This window comes from Emys orbicularis, chromosome 3 (genome assembly GCF_028017835.1).
Source record: "Emys orbicularis isolate rEmyOrb1 chromosome 3, rEmyOrb1.hap1, whole genome shotgun sequence".
Classification (NCBI taxonomy): Eukaryota; Metazoa; Chordata; order Testudines; family Emydidae; genus Emys; species Emys orbicularis.
This window is the reverse complement of record NC_088685.1, coordinates 3,777,581-3,789,673: the sequence shown is the minus strand read 5'-3', so window position 1 is coordinate 3,789,673 and position 12,093 is coordinate 3,777,581. Positions and strand designations below refer to the sequence as shown.

General features: G+C 44.0%; 1 protein-coding gene across 1 annotated transcript; it reads left to right on the top strand.

The window, feature by feature from the left end:
• The first annotated feature begins 1,041 nt into the window (after positions 1 to 1,041).
• On the top strand, positions 1,042 to 8,298 carry LOC135876699 (interferon-induced very large GTPase 1-like). Its single transcript, XM_065401990.1, has one exon. It carries the CDS (start codon positions 1,042 to 1,044, stop codon positions 8,296 to 8,298), a length of 7,257 nt encoding a protein of 2,418 aa, XP_065258062.1.
• Positions 8,299 to 12,093: the final 3,795 nt, after the last annotated feature.

The window sequence follows — 12,093 nt, the reverse complement described above, 5'->3', positions numbered from 1 at the left end:
AGGAAAGAACGAAGATGGATATGGAAGGAGACACAGCAGAGTTTAAGTGCCTTGGAGGTGGAAACAAAGATGTGGGTATGGAGGAGAGCAGAGACTGAGGAAAAGCAGGGAGGGAATATAGATTGGGGTCCTCTGTGGAAGAGAAGGGGATGGATGGATGGAGGTAGAAATAAGGGGGAAGAGAGATGACGGGTGGCTAAGGAACAGAAGAGAATGGGAAAGGGAAAGAGAAATAGAAATACCAGGAACAAAAATAGGAACAGAAAAGAGCAAATAGAAATTCAGTTGTGGGGTGAGAGCACAGAAAATAAGAAGGGAAGGCCAACTGAGGAATAGAAGGGATGGGCTTCTGGTAAAGGTCCTGCCTAGGACTTGAGAGCTCTGGGTTCAATTCCCAGTTTTCCCAGTGTGCCTCAGTTCCACATACAAGTTCTTATCACAACTGGAACCTGAACTTGCTTAGGGCTTCTAGGTACTGTGTAATACAACGTAATAGGAAATCTAATGAGGGATGGAGAGAGTACTTAAAAAGGGAGAGTAACAAAATTGAATAGTGATTCCTTCTAAAAACTGAAAGGAAAGCCACTAAAAAGGGAGAAAAGAGGGATAAAATAACCAGAAAAAAGAAAATGGAACTATAAGAAAAAATTGTTTGTAGGAGAAAGGAATAAAAGAACAGGCATGGGTGGACAGAGTGAAAAATTAGACAACTAAGGATCATTGACTTTGCTGAAGAGGAACGGCCAGTCCACCCCTAGTCCTATGGGGTGAGTGCATAGACGTGGTTTGGATTAGTGCAGTGTGTATGGGGTTTGAGGGACAGGGTGGGGATAGCAATATTTTAATTTTTCCAGGGTGAGTATTGGTAAAATGTCAGAATTCTTCAGTACATCAAGATTCAGGAAATGATCTGATGGAGGATAAATGTTTTCATGAAGAAATGACAAAAATATGTTTTCCATTTTCAAATCCTTGTCTGCAGAGGAGATAAACCGCGATGATCCAGTTCAGAGCGCCCCTGTGAAGGAAACACACCCCAAGATGGAAGAACTGGGGCAGAGACTCGATGGAGTGGGACTGAGTACACAGCACTGGCTGCCCAAACTACGAGACAAATTGGGGATTACCTCTGCGCAGGCTTTGAAACACCTAAGCTATGAAGACTATTTAAAGCTGGAGTGCGAAGTAGAGCACGCATGGGAAAAGCAGGCTCTCCGAACCCTACTTAACATAACAGAGAGCAAGACAACAATGAAACAGCTGCAGGAGCAGCGCTTGGAGATGCTAAAGAAGAGGCAGGAGCAGGCTAAATTGGCACTTGAGGGATTAAAGGAAATGCAGGAGAAAGGCAGGAGCCGCCATGAGGAAGCTGTAAAACAGAAAGAGGAGGAGCTGCGGATAGCTATGGACATAGCCCCAGAGTATTGGGCACCGTCTGAGAAGCCATTGATGGAGGTGATGGAGAATGTGCACAAGCAATTAAGCTTCCTGGAGAAGTCGGTGTCCCAGAGTGAGAATCTCCCTGACAAGGAAGTTTTGAGACGGGCGTCGGGAGGGCTGGCCCTGCAGGGCATTTACCAGACCAAGAAGCTTGCAGAGATGGTGGAGAAGCGAGAGCAGCTCATAGACATCCCAGAAGGGTTCGAGCTCTTTGGTCCACAGCAAGGGCCACTGTTTGAGAAGAAAGAGTTTGCATCGGCCGAAGCAGAATCCACATTCACAAGGACCATGGAAAAGCTGGGCTTCAGCATTAGTGTTGCAGTCAAAGGTGGATTTGGGGGGTTTAGTGCTGAAACCAGCTCAGATTACAGCAGCTCTTCAGAATCTGAAGAAACCCACAAATCCCGCTCTGAGCACACTTACATTTGCACCACCAAGTACAACTACATCCCACTGGCCTCATGCTACTTCCCCAAGGATCAGCTTCGACTTTCCAGTGCAGCGCTGCAAGAGTTAAAAGAGATCGAGCTGCTTTTGAGTCACACCCCAGAGCCGGACAAGCTCAACATGCTGAAGAGCAGGGGCGGGCGATTCTTCAAGAGATTCGGGTCTCATGTAAACCAGGGCCCCCTTCACTTGGGTGGGATATTCTGGTGGAAAGCGTCTTCTGAGGGATTCCGGGCAGAGCAGCTGGACGAGGTGAAGAAACAAACATCTGATGCACTCAGCTCCTATGTTGGGGGCAGCTATAGTGGCTTTGGTTGGAGTATTGCAGCTGGTGTTACTGCATCAAACTCAGGTTCTGAAGCCTCATTTCAGGGCACAGATCGAAAACGCATGCACACAGAGATTCAGCTGTTTGTGACCAAGACAGGAGGCCCACCAGAGACACATTCTCTCACCCAATGGCAATCTGGGCTCGTGACCAGTAACAAAACCTGGAGTGTCATTGACCGAGGATTTCAGCTAATTCCTGTGTGGGAGATCATCCTGTCCAATCACAGAGAAGATTTTAGAGATGTTCATCAAATCAGCAGCAGTCTCAGAAATGCCTACGAAGTCCTAACTAACCAAACTATTGGTACATTGTTTGGTGAGGGATTAGCCAGTGCAGTGGATGAGGCCAGATTTTTCTTAGAGGAAATGAAGTCCTGGGAAGTCACTGGGGTTGAAGAACAGCTGGTGACTCTGCTCAATTTCAAACAGAAGCTGACTGAAAAAACAAAGAACTACAGTGTATGGATTAACGTTTGCCTGTCGGATAAAGTGCTTCAAGACTTCCTGGAAAATACAGTTTCACTGTGCGAAGATTTGCTGGCACAAAATACTGTGTACATGAAATCTGTGCTGCACTGCCTTCTGGATCCTCATGTCTATTCAGTTAAGAATTTCCCCAAATCTTCCTCTATTGTGCAGTGGATCTTTCATGAAGAAAAAAAGCAGCAAAAAAATATGTCTGTCTCTGAATTTGCTGATTTTATTCAAGTCCTACAGGAAATGAAGAATTACATACAGGAAGTTACTTATGACCCTATGTCTTCTGCAGCAGCAGTGCAAAAAGCAAAGGAAAAGGCCACCTTAAATGTGAGCTTAGCTTTGACTTCCTTTCTGCAGGCTCTACGGGAGAAAGAGCAGAGAGACATCGAGCTGTTGTTACTCTCAGTTGCAGCCAGCACAGGATACCGTGTGGAAAGTCACACTTTTCAGTATCTCCTCGGGTGCCCAGAAATTAACTTCATGTTAAAGGAAATGCAAACAGCACACAAGGAATATTTGAGTCACAGGGATCAAAATGTTGCCAGAGCTCAGGCTTCCCTGCTGTTGACCGGTCTGACAGTGACAGCTGAATTCAAAGATGTAACTCCGGAGGAGAAGAATAAACGTTTGACTTTTATGAAACATCACATGGGAAAATTACTCTCTGCAGAAATAGCAAATGTTCTTAGAAAGCACAGTGAACGGAATGATTGGGACATACTGGAAGAAGACTTAAATTGCTTTTTAAATGGGGATTTTGAAGCCGCAAATGATAATTTGCAGAAACGGGATATAATAAAAGAACTAGAAGACATCTGTCAAAGAGCAAAACCATCAAAATTAGAACCAAAAGTGCAATCTACTGATGTTGAAATATATGAACCTATTGAAAACCAAGAGTTCCTTAATTTAATGAAGCGACTTGGACTTGAAAAGTACTATCCAAGGAAAATGGGGACAGACAGTTTCCATATAATTTACAAGACCTCTTTACATGACAGTGAGCCCAGCACAGAAGATAAGCTGCCATTTTATTTTTTGCAAAAGCTGTTAATGGTGGACTATCGGGTCAGGTATTTGGTTTGTAAGGATGATGGTAAAGCAAAACAAGATATAACCAGGGCATTGAACACCACAGACAAAAAGAGTGAATCCTCAGATACATTTGATGACATTTTTGATTATTTTAGTGAGGGAGCCAATGAATCTGCTACAAATCAGGGACACGTGCACCCAATGGACATCCAGATGGCAATTTTTCATTGTGCAGATGATTTCATGAGACAATATGTTGCAACAAAGCTCGCTTTCTGCCAGTTTGCACTCCCACTTCTGGTGCCAAATCCTTCTACTTCACAAATAGAATTCCCTCTTTGGACCCTTAGCCAAGTAAAAAAGAGCTGGAAAAGTGCTGAAAAATCAGGACTTGAGAGTACCATTCAAAATTATAAAAACAAACTGATTTATCAAGCAGATACACCTGTGGTGTCCTTCACACGGATTGGCAATTCGCCTCATTCTTCTAAGTCTCAGATCCTGAATGCTCTGCTGGGTAAGCACAAACATGACATTTTTTTCCACCGTCACTGTAGAGGCAGCAGCAAAGATTGTGTCCTGATGAACGGGGTTGTGGAAATCTCCTGGTACTGTCCAGGTGGAAAGGATGATGACAGATTTGACAATTGCATCGCCTTCACTAATCTTCATGGGGATGCAAGAGAGCATGAGCAACAAGTCACATTTTTACAGGAGATTGCTTCTATAAATGTGGTTCTCTTATCAGATACAGATCAGAATGACAAAAGGGGCAAGCAAATTATCCGTGATCTTTGGCAATCTCAAAAGCCTTTGATCTGCCTTTTTGCTGAAAAAGAGAACATTGTGGCTGGTAAATTGAGTCAGAATGTAGGAATAGGCATCAAGAACAGAAACGAGGCAGAATTAATAGATGAAATAACAGCAACAATCAGAGACTTTCTGGCAGGCTCAATTGCCACTTGTAGTCTTGATGCTTGTGTAAAAAGTGCTCGTGAGCATGGCTTCCTCATTGATGAAGACAAGGAAGAGTGCAAGGAAGCCAAGTCAAAGGCACAGGAATTGATGTTCCTCTTGAGAAAGCATAGCTTAGCAAGCATGAAGGAAGAGCTATTGCCTCTTCAAGGAGAATTATGGCACAGGTGGTGTAAGAAAGATAAGGAACTTACTCGCTTGCATGATAAAAAGAACAGAAGCATTGAACAGCACCGCAGCCAAATTGAATCAGATAAATATGCAATACGACGTGATCAATTAAGTAAGGCATTCCCCCTCAATAACCTAATGAAGTCAGTGCTTGAATTTCTCCAGTCACATCCAGAGGCCACTAAAAAGTACTTCCTGCAATGGATGAAAGTATTTATGGATGAATTGTCCTCTGACCGCCTTGTAGATCTTCACCAGAAATACCACAAATTATGGTCTGAAATATTGATAAAGAAAAAAGAAGAAAATAATTTGAAAACTAGATTGCAAAATGATTTAGAAAAACTCTCAGCTGAGATAAATGATTCTACAATTGGCCTTGAACACATTTTGAGAGAGGTAGGTCAGATTTATGAAGCTCTGGATGCAATGATCCAAAAAGATAAATGTTTTCTTGAATTACCTCAAATTGCAGCTGACCTGATGATTTCAGGTTATCCCATTGAGCTGATGGACGGCGATGCTTCATACGTGCCATTAAAATGGGTCGGAGCAGTTTTTGACTCATTAATTGAGAAGCTAGGAGACAGAAAGGTGTTTGTTCTTTCTGTTCTTGGCATTCAGAGCACTGGAAAATCAACACTACTGAATGCCATGTTTGGTCTTCAGTTTAGTGTCAGTGCAGGGAGATGCACCAGGGGAGCATTTATGCAGCTGATTAAGGTGGATGAGAACCTCCAAAAGGATCTGAACTTTGATTACATACTAGTTATTGATACGGAAGGGCTCCGGGCCATAGAGAGAGCCAATAAGTTGTCCCTTAATCATGATAATGAGCTAGCCACCTTCGTCATTGGTATTGGCAACATGACTGTGATCAATATCTTTGGTGAGAATCCTTCTGAAATGCAAGATATCCTGCAGATCGCTGTCCAGGCATTTCTGAGGATGAAGAAAGTAAATCTCTCCCCAAGCTGTTTGTTTGTGCACCAAAATGTTGGAGACATAAGTGCAAAAGGAAAAAATATGGAAGGACAAAGACGCCTCCAGCAAAAGTTAGATGAAATGACAGTTACTGCCGCCCAGCAAGAGTTCTGTGATGTAACCTGCTTCAGTGACGTTATCCGATTTGACGTGAACACCCACATTCATTACTTTGCTCACCTCTGGGAAGGTGACCCACCAATGGCACCTCCGAACCCCAGCTACAGCCAAAATGTGCAGGAACTGAAGAGCAAGATTCTCATGGCTGCCAAAAAGGAATCCAAGGGCAGTGTTTTAAAGCTGTCGGGATTAAAAATTCGAATCGGTGATTTGTGGAAGGCTTTGTTAAATGAGAATTTTATTTTTAGCTTTAAGAACTCGCTGGAGATTGCGGCCTACAACAGGTTAGAAACAATGTTTAGCCAATGGACCTGGGATCTGAGAAGCCACATGCTAGAGCTGCAGACAAAACTAAACAATCAAATCAGGAACAGAGAAATGCTCCAGATCACCAGAGAAAGCCTTGAAGGAGAAGTTAAAGAAAAATATGGTGCCATCATGGATCAACTCGAAAAGTATTTCATTGAAGACCCAGATGCTGAAATATTGATTCAATGGAAAGCAAGCACAGAAATTAAATTGAAAGATCTTAAAATGTCACTTATTGATGAAACTAAGAGGAAATCTGAAGACCTTATCAGACTAAGGAAGAACCGAAGCAAACTGGATGAAAGGAAGTCAGAATATGAAAAGGAGCTATTCAAAAAGAGTCAAGAGTTGGCTCTGTCATTAAAAGGCAAGGAATTGAGTGAAAATGAACTGAGAGAGAACTTCAACCTCCTGTGGGGAAAATGGGTCTATGAAGTGTCCTCTGATGCCCCTCCTGCTACAGAGCCTAACATCAGGGTTGATATAGAAAACATCCTGCTCGAGCGTTTTGAACGGAAGTCTGTCATAGCAGAAAAAATTAAGGCCTGTTCTAGCAAGAATATGTTTTCCACTGATTTTTCGAAGCATATCACCATAAAGAAAACATGGTTTGTATTCAAGAAGACTTTAGAGAAGTTTGATAGAGACAGCATAGGGCAGGTTACAGACTGCATCACGCAGGGGGTCAGAGCAATGATCGATAGTAAAGAGCAGCAGAGACTGGATTACAGTGCAAGTTACATTCACGAAATACTGAATAAAATAAGACAAGAGGTGGACTCTGCATCTAATAACCCAAAGTACACATTTAATAATGATTACATAATAGATTTATCAGTATTTTTATGCAAAATGGCAAGAGAAAGGTTTGAAGACATGCACACAGCATTTAAAAAAGCAAATGATCCAACTGTCTACCTGGAGAGTAAAAGAGAAGATTTCTTCAAGTGTTTTCAGATTTCCTGCCAAGGAGCAGCCTCCATCACAGCATTTGCTGATTTCTTATGCACCAAGCTTGCTGCAGCTCTCCGCCAGGCAGTCTATGACAAGACTGCCATTGACATAGCCAGTGAGATGAAGTCTACACTTCCAGCTTTCAATGGGAACAGAGCCAAACTAGAAAACTATATTCTTGTGTATCTGGCAGAGAAGGAAGACTTTGAGGAGTACAAGCGATACATTCAATCCCCAAAATACTTTTTTGAGGATTTTATCAAGCAGCGTGTTGATGATTATTGCTTAGACAAGAACAATCCAAAACTGAAGAGTTTCCTAAACAATTCCCTTGATTCTTTCCATACTATTGTCCTTTCAGCTATTCACGACTCAACTGAAGTTACTAAAGACAGAAGTGGCAATGTATCCTTATGGCTGGATGAATTTTGCAAGAGACTTCTACAGCATTTAACCCTTCCAAGATGTGATCTAAAAGGCATTGAACATCAGGAGGTAACCGACATAGAGTTTCTTAAGGAAGCAATGAGTAAAGCATTGGCTCCTGTGGTAGAAAATCTGAAAAAAGACTTTGCTGTCATTGGTATGGAGCCATTTTCAAGAAAACCACATGAAATTCTAGCTGAACAGCTTGGTGGGTGCTGGGAGAAGTGCCCCTTTTGCACAGCTCCTTGCACAAACACCATAGCTAGTCATGATGGAAAACACAGTGTTCCTTTCCATCGGCCTCAAGCTGTGGGTGGTGGGTGCTGGCATAAAACAGACAATCTAGTTATTGATATTTGTTCCAGTCTTGTAGCAAGTGATTGCCTATACAAACTTAGTGAAGACCAACAAATTCCATACAAGAAGTATTGGGAAGGAGGACCGCCTTATTGCAACTGGAGCATCACATCAGACACGTCAGAGCAGTCTTACTGGAAATGGTTTGTGTGTCATTTCAAGGCAGAGATAGAAAAACTCCATGGTAGAAAGTTTGAAGGCAAAGGAAAAATCCCTCCTCAATGGAAATATGTTACAAAGGACACTGTACTCTCTGAGCTGAAAAATTGACAACCTTCAGTCAGTCAGAAAGAATAACTATAGGTTGACATGCCATTAGCTTTACTCCTTTGAAAGTGTATGTAATGACTATTTTTAAATATTACTGCTTTAGAGAGTTAGTCATTCAAGCAAATCTATATTCCAGTCTCTTGGAGAACTTGGAGAAATATGGGCAGATTATTAACTTCAGTATGGAGTAATTTAGTTGCATCATTATAGCTTCAGATCCGGGTAGCTTTCTTAACAGCAATATTCTAACTCAATCACAAGTTGTAGCAGGGGATTTTTTCTTTATGCTCTAAACATATGATGAATTATTAACTGCATCACCAAGAAACAGAACTAGAGCTGGACAATATTACAGTAGGCGCCCAGAGCTCTGTTTCATGTGAAAAGCAGCTTCAGAATCAGGCTCGTCTAGCCTAAAGTTATTTCGGTTGATTTTTATCATTAATGGGCTACATACTGAAATAAAGACACCGGACCAAATTCTAACAACACACTTACCACTGTGGAATCTAAGTAGCTACATTGAAGTCAACTGAGTTACTCCAGAAAGAGACTGGTGTAACCGAGATCCAAAATTGGCCTGTACCATAGAGAGTTTCTTATGGATGTTATACCTTACACGATGGGCTGGGTGTGGACTGGGTATGGCACACTGATCTAGCCAAGTCCCCCACATTCCCAACTTTTTGGAGAACAGGGTGGTATCCATGTAAAAGCACTACAAACACAACCACCATCACGTTGCCACTTCAATTGTAAGTCCTCTTGGGCAAAAGTTTGTGTATATCAGATAATCCAGTAATACTTTACAATAAAATACCTTAATTCTAGGTGACAATGAATATTAATGAGATGTGAAATATATTTACCATAGTTAATGTATTGTTGTGAAAGTTACTAGTGACACCCCCTACCCCCTTAACAGCTAGTAGCCGTTATGTCAGCCAGCGGCCATTAGGGGGAAGCAGACACTTCAAGTACACAGTAGCCTGAACTTTTCAACTGTCTTCCCTCTCAAGGCCTTAAGGTAGTTGGAGCTGGTCCCAAGCCGGTTTTCACTGACCAGATAGCAAAAGCACGGGTCTGACAACCACCACTCAAGTGTGAACACGGCAAGGGCCTTTGTCTGAATGTGTATAAAGGATCTGTAAAATGTGTGTAAGACAGAGTCTTTGTACCAAGGTGCAAAGCTCTCCTTTCTTCTGCAGAATAAAGCAACTCCTCCTTCCTGTCTGGCTGTCATTGGCTCTCAGCTAGGTGGACCCGATATTTCGGTGACAGTTTCTGGCGACTCCGCCGGGACTCTCCTAGCTTGGACATTGGACTCCGGACGGCTGCGGCGAACTGGGAACGGCGCCAACGGGGTGTTTTGCCCCTTTTCTCTGCTTCACCGCAGCCCCTGGGGTTCGTGCTCCGATAAGGTGAGTCCTAATAGGATAAGGAGACACTATCTGGTTCTGGTCTGGTTAACCGGTTAATGAATTTCTGTCTTATACATTTGGGCGTTAGGTGTGTGAACGGAACTGAGCCTCTCATTCGTAATTCCTCAGAGTGGAAGCCATCGCGTGCGATGAAGCTCTGAGGTCGAATTGGGACCTTCTGTCCCGTCCTTCTGTCCCGTCCCCTGTAGCGGTCAGTATTAGTAGAAATTCCTGTAATAGGATCCTATTAGGCCATAATTCCCTCTGTTCTCTGTGTAATTCTCTGTTAGAGTGTCAGCAGGTAGATGGGTGGGTCTCTGGTAAAACCCACAAAGGATAGCCCTTTGAATTATATGTTAAGTAAATGGCCCTTACCCGGTGTTCAAAAAGGGATGTCAAGGAAGCGTTTTTTTACAACTTTGCACCCAGGATTGGCCAGCCCTGGGGACGGCATGGCCCAAGTATGGCTCCTTTGATATTCCTACCCATTTAACCCCCTAACGCCTGACACTGGAAAACCAAGCGCCGGGGCAAATGGACTATTGGTTTTTGTGGGATAATGAGGCTCATCGTCGCTTGAAGAAGGTACAGATTCAGGCCCCTCTATTCCCGAAAGCTTCTGCCCCTCACGAAGCTGATTATTGGGAGGATATCGCCCCCATGTATTGCCCTAGACCACGGCCACCCCCGGCGGCAGCATTACCAATTGCGGCGGACCCGGTACCCTCCTCAACAGAGCCCGGGGCAGCAGCTCTACCAAGACAGATCCCGCCAACAAAGATTGAGGACGCCACAATGCAGATCCCAAGGCCATGGACACACAGTCCACGGTCAGGCTTATTTTTATTTCCCAGTCAGCCCCGGACATCAAGAAGCGGTTGCAGCAGCTCAAGGGCGCTGAAGGAAAATCCCTGGAGGAACTGGTAAGCGTGGCCACCCGGGTATATCATACAAGGAAAAAAGTTCAAGAGACCAAACAGATGAGGATGCTAGCAGCCCTTGTAAACACTGGAAATAAAAAACAGGGAGGGCGGCAAGGACCCCCCAGGTGGCAACCAAAATCAAATTATGGGGGGACCCCGAGACATGCCAATGACATATGTAACTACTGTAAGCAGCTTGGCCACTGGAAGAGAGAGTGTCCGAACCGACCTACTGGACGACAACCCCGTCGCCCAGCCCGACCTCAACAACAGATGGCTGTAACAAGAACAGACGCTGTTGATAATGAGGAATGACGGCAACCAGGGGGTCCTCTTGTCACCTATCCAAATGATTTTACCACTTATGTTTGTTCCTCCACAGACCCCCAGGTTCGCCTAACGTTGGGAGGAACCGCCTATTCTTGTCTTTTGGATTCAGGGGCTGCACTTTCTACTGTTACTGCCAGGCCGGAGAGAGGAAGCCTCACGGATAAGAGCATTCCGGTAATGGGTATAGGCGGAAAGCCATTTGACTGTTCTGTATTACAGGAGGCTGCTGTAGAAATCTCTGGTGTCTCTGCCTCCCATGCCTTTCTGCTAGCCCCGGATTCCCCAGTTAACCTCTTAGGCAGAAATCTGTTGTGTAAACTACATGCTCAGATTTTCTTTTCAGATGACAAAATCATTCTTCGGTTGCCTCAAACCCAACTTCCCCAGCTGTGTGCTGTTCTGACCCAAGTTTCAAAGGACCCGATCCTGCCTGCGGACCCAATCTTACCCGAGTGACTCAGACAGGAGGTAAACATCTCCCTGTGAGGCACTTCAAGGGCAGACTTGGGTACTCTCCAGACAGAGCCAGTGCATATAACCCTGAAGCCAGGCATTAAAATTCCTCGGATTTGTCAGTATCCCATCCCCCGAGAAGCTCTGCTTGGCCTCCGGAGTCTTATCACCATATTCCTGCGGTTGGAAGTGCTGGCTCACACCAAGTCTTCTTTCAATACTCCCATTCTGCCAGTAAAAAACCTGACCTGGACTCAGAGGGAAAACCGGTATACCGATTTGTCCAGGACTTACGTGCAATAAATAAGGTTGTTCAAGCTAGACACAATGTGGTACCAAACCCTCACACAATCATGACGGCCATTCCAGCAGGTACTGCTTGTTATTCAGTAATAGACTTGTGTAATGCTTTTTTTTAGTATTCCTCTAAATAAGGACAGCTGGGGCCATGCTTACCAATTCAATTTCAGTCCCTACTCGCTGATGTTCCTGCCCACCGGATCGCTCCAGGAGACTGGGTCTAAGTAAAAAAGTGGAAACACGAGCCTCTCCAACCCCGGTGGGCGGGCCCTTTCCAAGTCCTTCTTACCTCTCACACTGCTATTCGAGTGAAAGAGCAAAACACTTAAATACACCACACCCGAGTCAAGTTAGCCCCTAGAACGGGG

Excerpts from the sequence above, each read along its gene's own strand:
- LOC135876699 (XM_065401990.1), top strand. The coding sequence starts at position 1,042 with ATGGAAGAACTGGGGCAGAGACTCGATGGAGTGGGACTGAGTACACAG.